The sequence below is a fragment of the Ruditapes philippinarum genome, unplaced genomic scaffold (assembly GCF_026571515.1).
Source record: "Ruditapes philippinarum isolate M1 unplaced genomic scaffold, ASM2657151v2 ctg2932_1_1_1_1, whole genome shotgun sequence".
Classification (NCBI taxonomy): Eukaryota; Metazoa; Mollusca; class Bivalvia; order Venerida; family Veneridae; genus Ruditapes; species Ruditapes philippinarum.
The window spans coordinates 56,032-79,333 of NW_026861576.1; the positions used below are offsets into that span (position 1 = coordinate 56,032).

The window sequence follows — 23,302 nt, forward strand, 5'->3', positions numbered from 1 at the left end:
TCCCATAAACGTTACGAGTAAAGCCTGTGCAATATTTACATTTTTCGGTTTTGATATCAATGACCCCAAAGCTCTGTCCCTTTTTTATATTTTAACCTGCATTAGATTGATTTAAACGCAAAGCTTATATGGCCGTCAACAAAACAGCATGGTACTTAGTTTATCTTTAGCAATACTATAAGTTTAGGCATTCTTTATATTTAGAGCTACGTATTTAAATCATTCTTACCTGCCCTTTACTACACAGGACAAGATATTCGCAATCAGAGGGATTCACAACATCTGAGCAACTCAAGCAGTATGTCTGATTTGGATGGGTCGCTTGTAATAAATAGACGAATATTATGGTCACTTCAAACATCAATACTTATGAGAAATAAATCATATCTAATATACGTAAATTTACATAAAGCGAAATATAGGTTATTAATTGCCTTCCTGAAAACAAATTGAGGTTACCTGTGAAGGAATATCTCAGGTAACCCTCCCTGAATTAAAGCAAGTTCAAGTGGATAACTGAATAGACACACCTTTGCTACGTACGTCAGCTTGCTAGAAGGTGTATTTTTGTTTCTTTTTTTGCTTGGGTTTAACCTCACACCGACACAGTATAGGTCATATGGCGACAAGCTTTACTTGCGGAGGAAGACCTCAAGTGCCCTTCCGTGCATTAATTTAGATACGAACAGAGACCTGAGTAGAACACCGTAAGCTTGCTGAATAGCTTCCTCACATAAACTAATCCAAAGTCCCTGACGGGATTCGAACTCACAGCGGTGAGGAGCAGGTGGTTTGAAGTCAACGATCTTAACCACTCCGCCTAGGATGCCCCACAGGCGTAGGTCAATACATGAATAATTCAAAGTTTATTACGGGAGTCGAACCAACAGCGGTGGTAGACTAAAATATAATACATACGCTGTAAAGTGTTATCACACAGATTTTGGTTGCAGTAGTTGGAGTCATTGCAGCATTTCAAACATGTTGTGAGATCTGTATCGGCTTCCTCATACACGCTTGCTTCTTCAATAGGACCTTCAACAACGTGATGGTCATGAACAGATTTGTCGTGAGAATCACTTAATGCATCAAAACTTCTTTTTTGCTGATTCATATCTTCTGTATATAATACCGACCTTTTCCCACCTAAACTTGCACCTGCTTTGCATTTCTGAAAGTTGTTGTAAATTGATTCAAAATTTAATTGATTAACTAACAAATCAATCAAATAATTATCAATCAAACAATCAATAAATGTATTAACCTTTCAATTCTTTACATATCCTATGTTTTAACACTTCCTATCAATTTTTAAAATGTCATTTCCCACAGAAATCATTAATAATGTCTTATGATAAAACTGATTTTATAATTTATTTTTTTATATATTTGGAAAAAAAAGCTATAGTTACAGTTTATTTTCCTTATGTACCACTTAACCTTCAATTGAAGTATTTCGTTATCTCTAAACTCTGATAGGGGAAAAATAGTGTAAATAAAACAAGTAACGATCTTGCTATTTTTTCTAGTTTGCGGAAATTATGTGTTTTGATGAAGTCAGAAATCTGAATTATATCGGGTGCAAACATTTGTTATCATTTTATACAGAAAAAATTTTATCAATAGGAATAAACTATAAAATATTTAGGGACTTGTTTAACATCGCTTTATACACTATGCGACGTGTTGACGGGAATCGACTTATACAGTAAAAAGGGATTTGCCGTTTTGGGAATACACGTTTAAGTATTCTAGTTTGATTGATTCGATAAAACTAATTTAGTGAATTTAAGTGTATAGAAAGAATATATAAAATGCATGTTTGTAACGTCGCTGTCCGTTCAATTAACGTGCATGACGTTTATATACTCTGTGTACATAGATGCTGACAAATTATGAAGTAATTTTTATCCTCTAAAAAAAACAAAAAAACATTGTCGGATCATCAATTCATTTTAAAGATATTGGGTTTAACCAGTTTAAAATAAGCATTGCCATGTTAGGATGAGGACAGGCCTTTGCAAGTTCTATTCTTTGGCCATTTCTAAAAGAAAACTCCACAATTTAATATGATAGTTATTGCTGAGTTTATTCATTTTGCTTTCCATTTTTTCTGTTTTATGAATGGTGTGTACCTTGTAAATCGATAACATAGTTTAATGTAAGGTCCGTAACTGGTCCATTAAACCCAAACTTGTATTCTTACATCGGATGTCATAGAAAGATGACAATATGCCTAACATTAGTTATTTAAACAAAACATTTTAAAGCAGCATGCCTCCAGATTCACGCTAATTTTCATGAAAATTTTGAAAATGTTTTTGTAAGTAAAAAACCTTGAAGTAGCCAAAAGGACAAAAAATGATACATTACAAACAGCACTCACAACCCATGAAAATGAGGTCAAAATATACGGAAATAGCCTTAACTGTGTTAGTAAAACAGTAGTAAAATGCTGATACATACTGAGAAATCTATCATTAATCGCATAAAACATGTAAATTATTACTAAAATGTTAATCTTTTTACTTTTCCTAAAGTCTTCGTACATTTTCCTCTGGTTGGATTTTTTTCCAAATATTTTTGCTCATCTGGCGGCATGCAGCTTTAAAACAAATTAATACGATTTCTTAAGGTAGTATGATATAGGTACCTGTTCGGACGCACATCCCGAGTTATAAACAATGATTCCTGATATAGTCACCACCTGTTCCACGTAGCAGGACTATCAATGGATAATAAGAAAATCAGTTTTATAATATACAAATGGTGTTACACTTTCCACATCTTACACTGCTTGAATAAAACATTATGTTTTTTCTTTCTTTCCGCCACCTACACAGTGCCAGGCAATAATGCACAACAGTGGTGCATTCTGAGAGGCTCTATTTTACATATGGTCACTAAATATTTGTGTTTTTTTTATATTAAAACCCCACTAACTGTAAACTGGTGGACTTAACCGAATTCAAACTAAGACAACGCGATCTCAACAAAGGTAATCGCCAGGTTAAGAACTGCAGAGGTAAGACTAAGTATTGAACAATAGTTTACATAGAGAAAAGTGTGTTAGCACTTCTGCCTTGTTCAGAATTTATCAAGCTACATTAATTATTTAGACATTTTTTACTATAAACTACTAACACACCATTGTATGTTGAAAGTAAATCGGATATACCATTCGGTTTGTATGGATTGACAAAGATACATTTTACCCACAATGAAAAACACATTTATAATCCTCTTTCAAATAAGTGATACAAAGTATACTTTAAGTTTTGTTTAAAAGTGTATATTTATTTTATAATACTTCACATTTGTAACATTGCTTTACATTGGATACTGGTGATGTTTATATAGTTTTATAAACACGGCTGCTGTCAATTTATACAAAAATCTCACGCATGCCGTATAACGATTCCAGGTTATATGGCTGTATATAAACGGTAATTATCAATATACATACAAACAACCGATTATAATGGGCCATATAACATGTCAAAAATCTTAATAACTAATAATATACTTATAGAATTATATCTGTTATAAGTGAAATAAAGAATGCTATCTTATATAAGTGAAATAAAGAATCATATCTTATATAAGTGAAATAAAGTATTTTATGTTATGTAATTGAAATATAGGATTATATCTTATTTAAGTGAAATATAGTATTTTATCTTATATATGTGAATTATTGAATTAAATCTTATGTAAGTGAAATTTAGTATTTTATATTCTATAAGTGAAACATAGTATTATATCTTATATAAAGTAAATATAGAATAATATCTTATATAAGTGAATAATAGAACATATAAATCACTTACTTCATGTGCGTTGCATTTTATAGCTCTATTACAATCCCAGGGGTGGGGCAGATTACTACACTGTAGACAGACACTATTTCCTGACACTATATGTAGTACTGTTAGTGCAAAGGTAACTGAAAACAACAAACACAACTAGATATGCCGGAATGGTAAAAAGTATATGCTATTACATATTATTAATTTTGATGTATATGATATTATTTTAGCTGGTTGATTTATATGACCATAGAAATATAGTGATTAAATTTATGGTGCAAATTTGTTTTGTGATTAAAAATATGTTTCTTAAATATATTTGTGAAGATTAAAAATTCATAGTGAATATAATAAATTGTCATTTAATTGATATGAGGTTAATACTTTCAAAATCATTTTAGATATTTAATATATGAGCCGCGTCACGACAAAACCAACATAGTGGGTTTGCGACCAGCATGGATCCAGACCAGCCTGCGCATCCGCGCAGTCTAATCAGGATCCATGCAGGATCCAGCAGTGTCTCTACTTGCTATAGGGTTTGTAAGCGAACAGCATGGATCCTGATCAGACTGCGCGGATGCGCAGGCTGGTCTGGATCCATGCTGGTCGCAAACCCCATATGTTGGTTTTGTCATGACGCAGCCCATATGGTGATTAATATTAATAGTGATTAAATTATCATTAATCACTATGTTCATTTAATATATGGTTATGAAATATATAGTTATGGAATATATGGCTATGAAATATATGATTAAATATTTGGCTATTCAATATACATATTTTGATTAAAAAATGAAAAATTTAAGTTATTTTTTATCAAATTTTTAAAATAAAAAAATTTCAAAATATATTTTATTTAAATAAATTATTTGTTTTTTAAAAGAATTTTGTTTAAAAAACGTATAAAATAAAATATTTATCATTAAATTTTATGTGTATAAAATATATGTTTTTAAAAATTTAATTCCGAAAAATTAAATTTGGTATTGAATAATGTTTTAAAATATTTTTTAATAAAGTGTTTAAATTTTTAAGGGGAATCAATTTATGGTGATATAAAAAGGATGATTTTGGTTAAAAAATTATAAAGATAAAAAATATATGGTCTTTAAATATTGGCATTTAAAAAAAGGTGTTATAAAAGGTCAGTAATTATAAAAGAAAAACGTTATCGGTTTTTAAAACGTCACCCGAACAGTATTTATTGGCGAATAAAAAAACGCAAAAGACTTTATATTAAATATGGGATCAACTGATATTATCTGTGTTCTACACGGTTATATTACTCTCATGCTTAATCAAATGCTTCATTATTCCTTCATTGATATTACTAAAGCTATTGACTTTATTAATCATGATAATCTATGGCTTAAAATGATATGGTTAGGATAACGTGGAAACATTCTAAATATTACAAAGTGTCATGTTAACACATAAACAACAGTTTATGCAAGGGATATATTAAGTGAATCCTACGAATGTGTACTAGGTGTACAACAAGGAGAGTGATTATCTCCCTTTCTCTTTTCCGTGTTTCTTAATTGATTTTAAATAAAAATGCATAACAATGTTTTATAAATTTTATAAAGGGTACTGATGTTAACATGTTTAGAATGTTCTTCATAATATATGCTGGTGATTTTTTTTCTTGCATTCTGTAAATCATAAAATATTTGGAAAAAAACAACAACAATCAAACAACAACAACAAAACAACAAAAAACAAAAACACACACATTGTGTATTTAGTCACGTGCCAAAGACACATATATATAACTTAATATACAGCTCACATAAAATGTATCATACGTCCCTAATAAAAAATAAAAGAAAGATTTTTAACGAAACTTTATTTAAAACATAAGTCTGCGACAAAAACACTTTGCACAAATTCTTGTGAAAATTCTTTATATAATAGTCGTCCTACAATTCTATTATCATATATATGTATTCATATGTGAATATAAACCGAAACATGCAAGGTTTATTATCTATTATTTATTCTAATATCAAATATATCAAAACGTTTCAGATATGTAACACTAAAAGTTGTAAAACGGTAACAAACTCGTAAATTATAAAAAAAAATTACCAATTAATATCCATTGTTGTTCACCTCTAAAGAAAATCATTTTGAAACCTGTGTTAGAGAAGGTCAAGCGTTATCTTAAGCTATCTTGCTCAGATCTCCAAAAGGCTCGTCGTGATAAAACTTCCCTTCTCCAAATGTGACCTATAAATACCAAAATTGACAAATATACAATCCAAAAGGACAACTAAAAATCTGCTAGACAAAGAGAAATTAGACTATCTGGATATATATCTTATGATCGGAAATGGTCCTCTAATGATAGGAATGTATTTATAATAAAAATAATAATAATAAAAATATCAAAAATATATTATACTTTTGTGTGCATCTACATTTTTTTTCAGTTTTTCATTGTTGATGTGGCGAAAGTTTTTAATAACTTGTTGAATTCTTAAGCATCGCGCTTTAATTTCGTGTGTTGCGCAATTAATGTGTTCGCTCATATCAGAACTGCAATAAAACAACCTTTAAAAGCGTTAGCAATATAAATCATTGACGGTATGTCTAAAGTGATCAAATAGTTTGTCAAAATAAATGTCGTACAAATCCATTCATGTAAGGTTAAATCAGTTCGGTCTTATCAATGCACAATTCATCCTAGGCCAGTCTAAAGTCACGTTTGTATTGGGACATTTACACCGATCCTAACGATAATGGCTCAGAGGAGATAACACGGGAACATTTTGCCGCTAGCCAAACATGACCCATATTTTGTACAACGGTATATTTGATTTTTTTTTGACCTTGTTGAACGACAATCTGAACAGCACCCGTAACACTAGTTGATACTGAAGATATATTTTTTTCCGAGATATAATGATGTTGCGGTTTCCAGTTGGCCTAATAGATCTTGGATATAAGTTACTGGTTAAATAAACCTGTGTATTATATCTGAAATCATCAAGATTTTCAGCTGTTTTGTCGTATTGATTCACGTATTGTTTAAAGATAGTTATTCAAACAAAGTGCGACAGATTGAGTGACCGATGTTTTTGCTTCACTTCCCTTTGTTCATGACAGGAAAATAATTGCTCTTTTAGTTAGGATGAGTGGTCAACGGGAGATAAACATCGTTTTCTCTCTGTTTCTGAATTGACGTTTGTATGTGAATGTATGGAACTTGCGGAAAACTATGTTTCAAAATGTTCGCCGTAAACTCTTTTCATGTGTGAGGTCAAAGCTAACGCCTGTTACTTCACCCACAAGTTAATCAAGTTACACTAATGACCTGAGGTAAATCTTTGCTATATGCGAAGTTTGTAAAAGCACCAAAAAGCAAAAACAAGAATGGAAACATTTTCGTTCATATGTATGTTGCCACACAGAAAAGTGTGAAAAGAAAAAACTATACAAAAATATAGAAGTACAGCAAGACTTAAATTTCTCAAAAATGACCCTAGTAAAATAAAAATGATATCAGTGTAGACGGTCTTGATATTAAGTAAATTTTCTCAACAAATTGTCACATATTCTGAACAATTACGAACTGATGAGTTATTCTTACTAAACCGGAATAAAAACATTTCGATGTTTGATTTGTCATTATTTCTTCGAAGAAGGCGTTCGTACGAAATAGTGACTCATTCATTACTAATAAGAAAAAGATGATAATAATTATAATAATAATATGGCTGACAATGACAAATATGATGATGATGATGATGATGATGATGACTAATGATAAAAGATATAAATATAACATAAAATAACGATGACTTATGTAGTACATTGACGCTAATATTTAGCTAGTTCATCAACAATATCAATTGTTTGCACTCACGAATATATATGACATCGTTTTGTCGCCTGCAAATTTACTGTGAATTCTGCTTAAGCCGGTGCTAGGGGCATGGACGATAACTAGCCATATCCAGTACCGTCTATGAACAGGCTCAATCAAACCGAGCCTGCAACATTTTCAATTTTATCATGCAACTGCTATGGTAACTGCCCGATAACACTTGCCTGATAATTATTTTTGATATCAGGTCAGTAACCTGATATCAAAAATAAGCCCCGCCCATTTCTAACGGACTTTTTTCAATTGCTTATAATCTCATTTTCACCAGCATGTGAATCTACAATGTCATTGCATACCCTTACAAGTCTTAAATCAAGATGCGATATTTATTTATTTATTATTTCGATTTCAATTACGAATAAATTAGATAACGAATAGTTTTAACACCAACTAAATGAAGTGACGTCATAATTTATATTGCAAATGACATCATCAATGTTCACGTCATACTATACATGTAAACATAACAAACAGGCTTGACGATTTTCTTTGAGAACAGTTACTTATGATTGTTTACTTTATTTTGCCGGATTATTAAATAAGTGAACAAATTGTTTCGTTTAAAAAAATAAGACGCATCTTTGTGAAGCTTGTGTTTGAATGCAAATTGGACTTTTGTTTGATTGAAATTATCGTGAACTTTTGAATTTTACAATTTTGAATTTAAGACAAAAAGTGCAGTAATTTGAGTAAAGTTTATGTGATTCTAAGGGATTTTTTGGATCACTGTTTTAATTAAAGGTAAGAATTTTATCATGTTAGACCTACATTCTGTTTTATCTTTTATCGGAGTCGAAAGAAAAAAATGGCCGCCATTTTATTTACAAATTCTAAGTTTCAGGGGCGGAGGAATTTGTTTTCAAGAATTATTTCTTTTAAACAAAAATCCACTTTTTTACGGAATTCGCTATTTAAAAGTAGATTATTTTGCTATTTTGACAGTTTTTATGTGTTACATGATAAATAGAAAAACATGCTACTGTCTTTTGATATCAATTTTATCAGGCTCGGCTGATATGGGCAGAAAGGGCTCGGCAAGCCTCGCCCTTTCTAGCCCATATCAGCCTCGCCTGATAAAATTGATATCAAAAGACAGTAGCATGTTATTCTCTATTTGCCGTGTCGGGCTCTCTTAGGGGATTCTGTTTTTCTCTATTTTATTGTTCCATTCATTTTTGTTATTCTCACGCTGTTAGCGTAGCAGTCAAAGATATCTGAGTTTTCCATTTGTTCAAATAGATACTCGTAACGTTAGTGTTGACATTTTCATTGCCTGCATGAATGACACGTATTTGATATATTAGATTTGCACAGTTTGGCAAGGAACGGCTGCAACTTTTTTTGTGCGACAATGGTCACTCTCACAGAAACAAATTCACCGATTTTGTTAAAGAAATGTCTTTTATGATTGCTGACATTCTCTATTTTAAGTACATACGCGATTAATTGCTATAGGGCACATATCGCCAGAAAGTGTCCTTATATCTTATGAATGTGCGCTTTTTGGATATATTTCTGAGTGTGAGTAGAGCAACTGTTTGTGCAACAAACGCCGGCACGATGATGTGTGACATGTACGAGCGTTGGGTAACGGTATTATAAGAATTAGAGTCATGTACGTTAACTCATGCTAAAATGAACACTACGTACGTACTTTTTAAGGGTTGGAGGAGGTTAAACATTATGTGGAGCCAATAACTAAACCACCATTTGTGTAATTCCATTGCGGATTAGATATTCTGTAAGTTTGGATGTTCTTATTAACATCGGTATAAGGCACAAAGCCCTACCGCAAGGAATATGGCCATAACATTTCCGCGTGAAATGTTCGTTTTTTGCACAGTCGATCTGATTTTCTCTATATAAAATGTACTAGAGTATTTTTGTAAAATAACCCACTTTTTAAGCTGCCAACCATGGAAACATCATTTGAGCTATTTCGTGGTTGATTTAAAATTGTTTTAGTTTGGAAGTTCTTTCTCACAGCAATATAAGGCACAAAGCTCTAGTCGAAAGAATATGGCCTTAAGATTTTTGTGTAGCATGATTTTTGTGTTAATTTTTTGACTTGGATTTGTTATTTCTCAATATAAAATGTACTATTTTGTGTAAAATAAAACCACCATTTTCAGATACCAACCTTGATAACACCATTTTACTGACATCGTTGCGGATAAGAAATTGTATTAATTTGTAAAGGTTCCTTTTTGCAGTAATATAAGACACAAAGCTCTAGCCCAATGAATAGGGCCACGAGATTTCCTCATGGCATGGTCGTTTTTGTTTTCTTTTGAACCGGCGGTTGTTTCTTACATTATATAAAATGCACTAAAAAAAAACATAAAAAAAAAAACGACAAACAAAACAGTATTTTCTGGTGCCAAACTTTCAAATACCATTTGTGTGATTTCGTTGGGGATTAGAAAATGTATTAGTTTTTTGAACAGACATAAAGAGCACAAATCTTAAACTCATGGAATGTCATCATTTAAGTTTCTTGATCATTTTGGACCGACAATGTGTTCTTTCCTTATTTAAAATGTACTTGGTTTGTTTAAAAAAAACACTATTTGCTTGTTTGAACTTTTCAAACACCGCTTGTGTCATTTCGTTGTGGTTTGGATATTGTATATAGATTGCATATTCTTATCAGCAGCAATATCAAGCCAAAGCATTACGGCCTTGGGATGTTCGCGTGGCGTAGTCGTTTTTAGAACGCCGATTAATTTTTTCAATTTATAAGAAGTACTTATTTTCGTAAAAAACATCGTTTTCTGGTGCAAATCTTTCAAACATGACAAACAAGATAAACAAGGAAAGGCAGCGTTAATGAACGCAACCCCCACACGATTCAGCAACAAGAAACAGCGGCAGGGTGCCCAGGAGGACCTTAAACAAAAACAGGGCACAAGGAAGAGCATGGGCAGGTTAATCACTAAAATCATACTTAAGAAGAAATAATTAGTAACTGATAAGGAATTCAAAGAAAGCAAATCATTGACTGAATAATAGGCGCATAAAGTCAAAGGGCACAGGGGAAGGGGGCAGGAGACCCGGGCAAAGAGGGGGGGGGGGATAAAAGATATAAAAATTAGGCGCAAAAAGAAAGATACTTACCGTAGACGAGAAAACAACAAGGGACGCAAAAGTGTCACTAAAACAATATGAAACAACAAAGACATACATCTGAGTAACACCGAGGGGCGCCGCCTTGGAACGGTCAGCAGCATAGGTACTGCTGGGGAGTTTAAACCGGTTAATGGTGCACAAAACCTTACCCTTTAGTCCCACCATGTTCCTATAAACGAAACAGTGTAAATGAAATGAATATTCGCCAAATGAAATTCTAACAGTTGTTATTGTTACAAAAGGTGAAATAAGTAATAGATAATAACAGAATCCCTAACGAAAGCCCAAAATTCAATGTGACACAGTATTGTCATTCCATGAAAAGCGGCGTATTGTCCGCAAGTAAAAGAATGCGTGTGCCCTAAACGAGAAAACAATTGGCGGAACTAAATAAAATGGAATTTTGAAAGGGGATCTGAGGTTATGGAGCCTGCATATCACAGACAAAACGTCAAAAGACAAATTTAAAAAGCGGGCAACATATCCTACGGGTTATTATACAATTTTCAAGGAGGAATACTGGAACCACCCAAGTTGAAAGAGGCCAAATACAAAAAACTAAAAATACCATCTAAAATGTATACACAACAATCGAAATGCTTATGTAATGTAGAAACATACAAAAAAACCACAATGACCATAACAAAATTAATCAATGTCTTAAAGGAATACTAAGCAATAAGAAGAGCGCCTACAAGGGCTAAACCCGTTTGTGAGGTTTCGTTACGGGTTGCAAATTGAACTACTTTGTTGGCGTTTATTTTTTACAGTTATATAAAACAGAAATCTCTAACCTAAGGCTTCACACTTGAGATTTCGCGGGGCATATCCAGGGGGGGGGGGGGCGAGATTTGTCCTTTACTTTGTAAAGTATCATATATTGCCAAACATGGAAACACTTTTTGAGTTATTTCGTTGTGGTTTGGCAATTGTATTAGTTTCGTTACAGACATGTAAGGCGTAAAACTCTAGCCCAATGAATAAGGCCTTGAGATGTCCGCGTGGCATGGTCGCTTTTTGGACGGGACATTTATTCTTTCTCTATGTAAAGTGTTTTATTTTTTGTTAACGCCAACTATTGAAACAATATTTGAGTGATTCCGTTACTGATTGGGAATTGTACTAGTTTGTATTAGCCCATAGAATATGCCTTGAGATTTCCGCGTGGCATGGTCGTTTTTGCACGGGAGATTTGATTTTTCTATATATATAGTTTCTTATTTTTCTTGAAAAAAAACAACAACATTTTCTGGTGCCAACCGTGAAAACACAATTTGGTTATTCGGACTAGAAGTTGTATCAAATGGAGGTTCTTCGTTACAACACTGAAATGCACAAAGCTCTAATGCAAGGAATGTGGCGTGGCATTGTTTTTTTTATTTTGGCGGGAGATTGTTCTTCCTCTATAAACTCTAAAAAAAAAAAACAACAAAAAACAACACCATTTCCTGGTGCCAACCTTTCAAGCACCTTTTGTGTGATTTCATTGCTGAATGGGAAGTGTATTTGTATGAATGTTCTTCTTTACAGCAATACTTGCCAAAAGAAAATTGCCTTTGGCATGGTTATTTTTTGGACAGGCGTTTTTTCTTTCTCTAAGTATAATAAGTTTCTTACCTTTTAGAAAGAAACACCATTTAATGGTGCCAACTGTAGAAATTAAATTTCTCTGTACAAAGATATGGAGCACAAAGCTCTATCCCAAGGAATATGGCCTTGAGATTTCCGCGTGGCATTTTCGTTTTGTTGTTATTTTTTTGGACGGGAAATTTCTCTTTGTCTAAGTATAATAAGTTTATTACCTTTTGTAAAAACACCATTTACGTGATTTCCTTGCGGATTAATAACTGTATTATCTACAGTTTTTTCTGTACAAAAATATGCGGCACAAAGATCTAGCCAAGGAAATATGGCCTTGAGAATTTCGCGTCTCGTGGTTCTGTTTTAGACGGGGAGTTTTTTCTTCTGTATTATAATATAAAGTTAAAATTTTTCTAGAAAACACCATTGTTCGTGCCAACCGTTGACCATCATTTTTATAACTTTGTTGTAGATCAGAAATTGTATTAGTTTAGAGGTTTTTCTTCAAAGCACTATAAGAGACTAAGCTCTAGGCTAAGAAATGTGGCCTTGTAATTTCCGCATGGCTTGGGCAAATTTGTTGTTTTTTTCTCTATACATGTATACAGTGTCATATTTTCCGTAAAAATACCATTTGCTCTTGCCTACCTTACAAGCACCATTTGTGTGATTTCGTTGCGGATTGGAAAATGTATTTGTATGGAGTTCTTGTTTACAGCAATACAAGGCACAAAACTATGGTCTATGTGATTTCCGCGGGGCATGGCTATTTTTATCATGATGCTTTCTGATTTGTACAAGGGGCCCGAGTTTTTTTATGTTCGATCTCTTTTGAATCATAGGCAAAAATAAATTCAAGTTCCCTGTTGTCACAAACAGAAACTCCAGAAAAAGGTAACCCATGTAAAAGTATCTGAACATGATGCTTCTATCGCTTTCCCTTTCTCTGTCGTTGCAAAAAGTAAAGCCCGGGACAAATATAGATAGACATTTATTCAGGTTTAAACACACATTTACATAATACAAACACTTAAGCATTTTATATAAAACTGTTGACACAATTGTAATATAATATTTCGAAAGTTTGTCAAACGTAAATATCACAGGAGGCTCATTTAATAATGAAATATAATAATAAAGAACAAAATCTAAAGATATTTCTTTCCTATTACTATAAATCAATTTACCAGTTAAATATAATGTGACGACGTAGGGGAAGCATGTATAGAGTAGTGTGCAATAACCTCTGATTGCCCATGAAAACCCGAAGACATATTCCCAATGGGGTCCTTGGATATATACTTACTAGAATATACAATATAAAAACAAAAAACTTGAAAAAAAACTTTGGAAACTGGAAGATGTCATATAAATAAAATATTAAACTTTAATATTTTCTTTAACTTTGCTAAAAGGAAAACAATAAAATGAAGATCAATATCTAGTCATACTAGTGAATTTAAATATGATTTCCTAACTGTTCTAGTAAATGGGGCTTTACTGAGCTTTTGTAATCTCCAATCTTATTATTTTTTAATGCATGTAGGCAAGGAATTCCAATCATTTATTGCTTTTTGAAAAAAGTTACATTATCTTTCCCATAACTTCTTTGGACTCTAAAATTGTACTGATTCGCCCGAGTTGAATAAGAATGAATGTCTCTAACGGGTACACAATTTTCTTTTATATCTGAAGGGCACTGGTAATTAACAATTGTAATAACATGATTAAGACGTAATTGCTTATTTCTGTTTTTCTACATTTATTAAAGACATAATAGTTAGAATAACATTATTGACACTATCTCTAGGTCCCATACCGTGTATAAATCTAACATTTTTTTTGGACGAATTTGTAACTAATATATGTTGTGAATTGTTAACAGTATATACCACGAATTGTACACAATACATGCTATGAATTGTATATTATATATGCTAAGAATTGTAACCAATATGCTATGAATTGTACACACTATATGTTGTGTATTGCACACAATATATGCTGTGCATTGTACACAATATTAGCTGTGACTTGTACCCAATATTTGCTATGAATTTTACTCCATATATGCTATGCATTGGACCTAATATATGCTGTAAATTGTACTCAATATATGCTATGAATTGTATACAATATACATGTATGTTGTGCATTGGACTAAACCTATGCTGTAAGTTGTACTCAAAATATGCGATGAATTGTATCCAATCTATGCTATGAATTGTACCCAATATATACTATGAATTGTATCCAATATATGCTATGCATTGGACCCAATATTTGCTGTTAATTGTACTCAATATATGCAATGAATTTTACTCAATATATGCTATGAATTGTACACAATATATGCTATGACTTTCACCCAGTATTTGATATGAATTGCATCTAATATATGCTATGAATTAGGCCAAATATATATGGTGTCAATTGTACCCAATATATGCTATGAAATTTTACGAATCGTACTCAATATCAGCTGTAAACATTACTCAATTGTACGAAATATAAGCTGTACTCAAAATATAAGCTATATAGTGTACTCAATCTACTCTATGAATTGATGTCAAATGAATGTAAACTTATTATCTACTTATGCATGGTAAAATAACAATTATGAATAAAATATACGTTTAACTTTGTTTTTCATTTTTATCATGTGTTCACTTGGGGTTTTAGTATGTTTAGTGAAGCGCAAAATGTATGTCAGCTGTCAATATAAAACCAATCGTTCTTTTTTCAATTTTGTCATTGATTTAAATATATATAACAAGAATAATAACAGGAAAGTTTTGAACTTCTCAATTCGAAAGTAAGCATAACAGAAAATAACAGAAATTTCCTTTCATACTTGTACATAGAACATGATTATACAAAATGTAATCATTTAAATATTTCAAATATAAGTTTATGTCAAGTTCAATATAAAATATATTTAACAATTATAAAATTCAAACGTTAGCAATGTACCAAGTATTAGTTCGTGCTAAATGTTTAATTGTGCAAACACAAAACATTTTACAATGATAAAGCAGCATGCCTCTCATGAACATCTTAAACATGTATTTTTAATTAGAGTATTATGTTGTGAAGTGAACAAAGAAGATAACTTACACATACAATTAAGCTAGCACACCCCTAATGGGCACTATAAGAAACTGTAAAATTGACAGCATAGGACAGCTATATGCTTTAAATGTCATCTATATGCAAAATTTAAACAAAAATGACCGTGAGGTTTATGAGTTATCGACATTTTTCTGAACTAAAACTTTGCTATTTAAAAGGGCTTTGCTCAAAAATGATGAAACTCTAAATCTATAATAATATCATTATGAGAAATGTTTTCCTGTTGTTCATTATTAAGAAACAAATAATACCATTCAGGTAAAACAAATAAAACGAGCAAATGATTGTTTCTAAACAAAATGTTTTTATTATGTATACCTAACCCCCACCTGCTTTAAACACTTATTTGACCATTTCCCTATAAAAAAAACCTTATTCAAAATATCCCTCAAATTTACCACAAAGTTTGCATTTTTTTTTCTAAAGGGATATTGATTGGTCTTGCACAATATAAAATACTTTTACCGTGTAGTTTTTTATATTATTAAACTTTTAAAACATCTGGTATCATATTTGCAATTAAATTTGCAATTATTTTGCAAATAAATACCTTCAATAATTAAAATCAAAAACACTTTTTGACTTCCATAACGGATCTGAGAGATACATAAAAATAAGAAAGAAAAGATAGAAAAAAGTTGCCTCTTCTGGGGTTTGAACCCACGCCCCTAAGTTACAATGCAGTTGACAGTGATTCTAGCCTATTTGAATAGGCTCCTAAATGCGTTAGTAACGTATCTCAAATCTTTAATCTTTTTACTATTTCTAAACAATCTTAGTACATTTTGCACACGTTTGATTTTCTTAAAAACATTTTGCTAATTTTGAAGCATGTATATTTAAAAAAGCCTGTAAACCTCGTACAACACTTTCACTAACTTATTCCACTTCACGAGATTGTTCAAACATCTTGAAATATAAAGTTTGAATTTCTCACAAAAATTAGCTTGGGTCAATTAAAACAGAAAAATTTACAAACAACTGTTAAGAAAAAACTGGAATTGAAAATCGTTTTTTTTTTACCATTCTCAGGTCAGGTTTGATTTTGGGATAGTTTTCACATTTAAAATAATTATAAGTGATTAAATTAGCTGAAATTTTGCACAAAAGTTATTATCTCGGAAAATTATTCTCATGTCAAAAAACATCAGAAAAGTCCCTGTAAGAACAGACTTTTATATAATATGTTGTAAATACAAAGCTCTTTTGACTTCTTTTGTGTTGAGACAAAGGATGAGGTAGGATTATGTAAGTCAACATTAATTTTATTGTAGAGAAATCTGTCTCAACGTAAAAGAAAACACACAAGTTTTATTTGGTAAATGTTTAACAACGTCATATGAGTATATTTTGTAACGCAATTAATGAGAAAAGTGTTCTACAAGGCAAAACATCCTTCTATTTTTAAAGAACAAGCATTTTCCTAAAGCATGGATTATGTGTTTTCATTTTTATGCTCCCCGAAGGGAGAGCATGTTGCGCCACCTTTCGTCACGTCCGTCTGTCCACCAGTATTGTCCGAAGTATAACTTGAAAACCATTGCACATAATTTGTTTAAACTGCAGAAGGTGGTAGAAGGCATTTAGACGGAGTGCAGTGCCAAAGAACCATAACTCTGTTTTGCCCCCCCCCCCTTTTAGAAACATCTTGCACAGAGAATAACTTGAAAATCCTTGGACATAATTTTTAAATAACACATTGTGGTGGATGATATTGAGGCGGAGTACAGTGCCAAAGAACCATGACTCTATTTCGCCTTATGTTTTTAATTATATCCACTTTTATAAAAATCTTGTCCGGAGCATAACCTTAAAACCCTTGTTGCACTTTGAATTTTGTCTGGGACATACCTTTGAAACATAGGATGTATCTAAAAGAAGATTTTTTGGTAGATATATCCCATAGAATAGAAGTGCAGTGCAACAGAACCGTTACTCTGCCTACCATAAGTTTCGATTTATTGCCCTTTGCTATTTTTTTCACTTTGAACTTTGTCTCTGAAACCATAAGAGGTATCAACAAGAAACTCTGTAGAAAGATGTAACTCATTCAATAAAGGTGCAGTCCAAAAGAACTGTTACTCTGAACTTTGTCCGGGACATAATTCTGAAACTACAGGAGCAGTACTTTTCTGTATCCAAAACCTATTCGCGGAGCATTACCCGGTTCAAACCAGCTATTGTTATCTTTGTTTTGGTCGATGAATCTATAACGATAGTATCGAGGTCTCTTATTTAAACAGATCACCAAACGGAAAGAACCACTTTTTATTAGGTGTAGACTAACTGTATGACTTTCCGGTAACGCTTTATAATCGTTTAACAATAACATTTATCGGATGATTAACGGACGATATATTAAACACAAATCAATACACAGCAGAATGTGTGTAAATAAAGTTAAAATGATTTTATCAGTTACACAAATTCGTTCAAACATCACAACTACTTTTTCCACAATAACATTTGGTTGGTTTATATATTTCACATACGCTTTCGTAATTGATTGTTATCGTTGCAAACTCTAGAAGTAATCAGAGTCTTGGAAACATCAAAGACAAAAAGTTTATCCGGGAAGAATATAAGCTAAACATTATCTCCGGATCGACACCTACATGACATAAAAATGAATTTGCTGGTAAACTAGGATAAAACTGAATATGTTTAAATCATACATCTAAATCATACATCCTCTTCGCATCATAACCTGGTGTGGAACTAGACGCTCACTGAAATAGCCAAAAAAAAAATGATTTGAAAATATATTTTGCAAGCTCGTGTCCAATATGAGTCAAATACTTGTAATAGTTTCAATAGACAAATTATACGAGACAATACAAGTCCAAGAACACCCCCCCCCCCCAAACAAGAATATCAAACAAATAAAACACTCACAAATCCAAACACTTGTACTTCGCAAAGATGTAGGTTGCCGCTATATCTAAGCATCACTTGAACAAATCGTGCTTCTTCACTTTCGGTGAAGTTAAACGTATGAGTGTCCCCAATCTGACCATCAACTTGCCTCACAATGTCCATATTGTCCTCAGTCGTCCCAAACAATAAATCTAAGTTCGAAGCTCTACTAGCTTCAAATGAAATTACTACCATACAATTACAAAAAGGAATGAGTTTAGATATTTGCCTCATTACAAAAGACTTAATAATAAACTTCCTATTTCCCATGCTTCACTTTAGTCTTCAATTTTATCATAAATATATAGAGTAGAGTTACCATGGTTACGGAAGCTTTACTCGCTTATTCATTGACATAATTATGTTAATAGCAAAAACCTGATTGCTAAAACGATAAAAATATATATCAAACTTTGTAGAACTATTACCACGATGATCTTACTTTTTCTAAATCTAAATGATTTTGTTTGATCAAGAACACACACAGAAAAGGATTTCATTGTATAACGTTATTACAAAACTACTATATACTACGCGCTGTTCAGATTCGAAAATGTTGTTTAAAATCTCAGAAAGTTTTAAGGTCAAACATACCGCAGCAATCCACTCGGTTGTACAACACTACTCTTACAATTCGAAATACTTTCCCGAGATCAACACGCCACCATGACTTGTGATCACTATCTGTATGGAAGCAGGAGTTTCCACTCCAGCGTTGGTTAGTATCGCCATCAACCCCTTTCCAACCGTCGAAGTCAAATTCATAGCTTGACATGTTTGTTGGTTTTCCAAGCGCGACATTTGTCACAGTAGCTGAAATATTCAAGCAATAGTTTTATAAGCATACCCATCATTTATTGGATTTGACACAATTGCAAAGTTTTAGCATGAGAGGTTATTTTTATTCAATTTGTTCTATAATGAATGTTAATCTGAATGGCAAGATTAAGTATATTAAAGATCCTGTCTCACTATTTTTATGGTTTTAAATCATAAAAAAGATGCTCAAATTAAGATTCATCAATATTGTCAATATTGTAGGTTCCAAAAAGCATTATTTATGAAAAAATATTACAGAATTTAACATTTCATGTAAATAAAGATTGGTAATAAAAAAATGTCTATAAAGTTTAAGTTTAATTTTGCAATAAGAAATGAATGCATACATGCATGATTACATATAATATGCACAAATATTTGCAGTATATATTTTACATATTCTTCGATAGTTAAAAATTGTTTTATTTGCATTATTATGTACAATCATATATATACAATTTCACTTAGTGTGGTAAACCATTTTAATCACAACATACAGGATCTTAGTATATGACTTCAGTAAAAGTAGTTATTGAAACTCGTGCTCATGATTCACATTTGTGTTTTAATTAAGAATATGTGCCAATATTACATAATGAAATTACTATTTTATTCAAGTTTCATTTTCTTTAATTTGCTAATATGAATTACCAATATTATTCCATTTAAATGGCTTTCTTTAAAAAATATGTCGAGATACTTTTCAATCTATGTTAGTTACGGTTGGAACAATAGAAAGTTTGCTTTTTATACTTTTTCAATCGGCTTCGAAAAAACAAAAATTTCATAAGAATTTTTTAACATGGTTATGGTAAGTTATATAAGATATTGGATGACATACGTGTACATATGTCACTGGAAATATTCCAGAGTCCATCAGGGAGACATTTTATTCCATGTACTGTTGTTTTTCCGTCATTGCAAACATATTGGACATTGTCATTTACTCCCCATAGGTTTCCATTTACAAAACCATTATCCAGGCGATCAAAGTTTACACATTCTGTAAACAAAAAAATGTGTATTTGTGTCTATTGAATCAAGTCAATTTAATGAAGAGTGTCCATTAGCGTAAGTAAATATCAAAAAGAACTAACACTATACTGTAAGTCTAACTGTTATTTGATTTTATATGAACACACAATCCGGGAAAGACAATATTTTGTTTAATGCTTTACTTAAAAAGTTCATTGTTTATCGATTTCTTGGTCTGTGAAAGTCAATATGTCAAGACTGCATTTGTTATTTGTTTTATATTAAACAAAAAAATCAGTGTCAAGGAGACATACTTTTTTAACAAAAGTGCCATTCCTAAATCGTTTTTTATTTAACAAGTTTCTCTTTTCATATTTCAAATCAAGCAGCATTTTAATCAATCATATATATTTTACAGCTTATCTTGTCTGTTTAAGATCTATTTTTATAACACTCTTATATAACATTCCTAAAATACTTTGTAAGATCTAGATTCTTCAATACCATTTCAATATAATCTATAATATCAATATTTCTGTCCATTCGGGCCGATTTGATTGCTAAATAATGTTCCATGATCTTGTGGTTTAACCCTTTTTCTTAAAAACATGTATTTATATATTTTCTATATATTTATATCTTGTAAAGAAATGACGAGTATAAAATTTGTTAAACCAAGACAAGTCGCGCGCTTTTTAAATGACGTCATTCCCTCGCGCCTTTTATGAATGACGTAGATTATTTCACTTACCTGTTGTTTCGCATCTTTTGTTAGCGGGAATACATGTCTCGTCTGCGTCACATTCTGGACAAGGTTTCTAATGAATGAAACAATGATAACGATTAGTCTGTCTTTACGTCTTCTCAACAAGCCCTCTTATCATACTTTGCAAGTGACAATATAATAGTCTTTATTTTTAGCAATAGTCTTATCCAATATTAAACTTATCAATATAGACCAAATCAGAATCCCTACAGCACCCTAAAATCGTAATATAACATTTGAACCAATTCGATAATATAATTGCAAAGTTATTGAAAGTTTCTTCTTTTATGCACTTATTCAATACATAAATAAATAACTAAACAAATAACCAAATCAAAACGTTAAGTAATTACACTGTTATATTCATTTTTCCACTAAACCAGTGATCTTTCTTAATGCTTAACCTAAGGTAAAAACGTTAGTGACCAGCGAGTAGAATATAACATTATTTTTTCAAATACAAACTAAGGATTTCTTTGAGTGATCATATGAATTCATTGTAGAAATAGATAGCGTTTTTTCTTTGATTTTTTTTATATTTACGTTCTCGGCACAGAAAGGTTAGCGCGTCAGCAATCTAAAAACCTCTACTCGCACGGGTTTTTAACGCGTCAGGGGCAAGTCCTTATCTTCCTTGAGCAGGAAACTTAGCACTGCTCGGTTCCAGGAGCGGATTGAAGAGTGTTAGAACTACAAGCTGATAGTTAGGTCCTAAACAGAAGAAATAATTCTTTACACTAATTCTATTTTGAATATGACAAAACCGGCAAAAGTAGAACAAAATATTATAAAGGTATTCTAAAAAGGACAAATTTATCAGAGGTATAATACTAACACATGCTTTTTTTTGAAAATCTATTTTAGGAAAAGAATCTATGACATCGCTAAAAACATTTTTCGCTTGAAATGTGCCTGTTTTGATAACGATGCAACGTTTTAATGAATAATATGATATTTTAACTGCTTATAATTATATCTTATATATATATGAAAAATGTATGATAGTAAATTCAAAAAATATAAATAAATAAATAAACATCAAAACCAAAGCTACAAATAACAAAAAAAGGTAAAATGTACCTTTATTACATTTATATCTGCCGCCTTAATCTCTACACAACTTCTTTTAACTCTGTCACTTTCTGTTTCGTCAGAAAAGTACAAATTACACTTGTTGAATACCTTAATGTAGTTCAAAGCTTTACAGTGTTGTCGCATTCCACATGCCATAACACACTCTGCCAATGAAATACTTTCAAACGTTATAAGAATGTCCATATCTCCTCGACATTCACGTTTAAAGGTAGTAGAATAAGTAATTTCCACCCCATCCTTACTGAGGTATGAAAAGCCAGATACTCCTTTATAAATACTCAGTAAGAGAACTAGAGGAACCACATCAGATTTTGTCATTTTGTTATTATATTTTTAAAACATTATCTCATGTCTCAAAAAGGAATCAATCATTTAGATAATGTGTGTGTGTGTGTTATTATACAACCAATCTATTTCAAAGTTATGGTAATCACAGCGCTGTTTTAAGCAGTTCTGCCATGCTCTTTCCTAATAAGTTGCTTATGCTTTAGAATATTTTACACTTTTTTCAGCTAAATTCAAGTTAAGATACTGAGCAAATCTTGTTTGACACACGAAAGTTCTAAATCACTGATAAAAAACCACAATGTTTTAAGCACTGCACGAAGACCAACAAATATATTTACATATTAAATATTTACTCCAAACTAATAAAGAAACAACCAGCTTGGCTTTGCATATCGATAGTATAGTTCAATGATCTCTGAGCCACATTTTAGTGATAAAAGGTATAGGAATTGTTTAGATCTAGTTGTTAATTATTTATCAATGTTATCGATATTTTAAAGGGACTCCACAGATGTTTGTTTTGACATAACGGAACTGGAAATAATTGTTCGAGATTAATGTTCCATTTGATGTAGATTGAGGCCAATAACGTGTGTGCCAAATTTAAGATCATTCGCTCATTCCGCTTGTTTATTTCAAGAATAATTATTCTAATTAAGAAATTGGCCCAAAAGTAAAAGGCGTTTCAACGATTGTCAATCAAATATGTTTAAGAATAAAACAAAAATAAGATTTTAAATTTATTGCTGAGTATATTTTTCTTTATTTTATACATTATTTTTTGCGTATCTTTCAATATGAAATGCCCAAGTTGACTTATGTCAGAAATTGTTTTCTAAGGTGTTGGACCTCAGTGGCGTGCCTTTAAAGTGAACAATACGGTGTTATTATTGA

General features: G+C 31.7%; 2 protein-coding genes across 2 annotated transcripts in view; both read right to left on the reverse strand.

Annotated features, from left to right (window-relative positions):
- LOC132716230 (uncharacterized) overlaps nucleotides 1-6,065 on the reverse strand; it is a 25,941-nt gene extending 19,876 nt beyond the window's left edge. The window contains exons 1-5 of the mRNA XM_060699455.1: nucleotides 5,907-6,065; nucleotides 3,831-3,946; nucleotides 2,654-2,725; nucleotides 919-1,171; nucleotides 230-321 (exon numbers count right to left, since the gene is read on the reverse strand). Coding sequence (XP_060555438.1) covers nucleotides 230-321; nucleotides 919-1,171; nucleotides 2,654-2,725; nucleotides 3,831-3,946; nucleotides 5,907-5,946 — 573 coding nt within the window. The 5' untranslated portion in view covers nucleotides 5,947-6,065. The remainder of the gene's footprint in view (nucleotides 1-229; nucleotides 322-918; nucleotides 1,172-2,653; nucleotides 2,726-3,830; nucleotides 3,947-5,906) is intronic.
- Nucleotides 5,982-22,438, reverse strand: LOC132716231 (uncharacterized). The gene is made up of 6 exons (XM_060699456.1): nucleotides 22,106-22,438; nucleotides 21,011-21,077; nucleotides 20,126-20,287; nucleotides 19,060-19,278; nucleotides 18,445-18,638; nucleotides 5,982-6,047 (listed from the first exon to the last, which is right to left on the reverse strand). The coding sequence occupies exons 1-6, from the start codon at nucleotides 22,436-22,438 to the stop codon at nucleotides 5,982-5,984; spliced, it is 1,041 nt and encodes a 346-aa protein (XP_060555439.1).
- Between the last annotated feature and the right edge of the window lie 864 nt (nucleotides 22,439-23,302).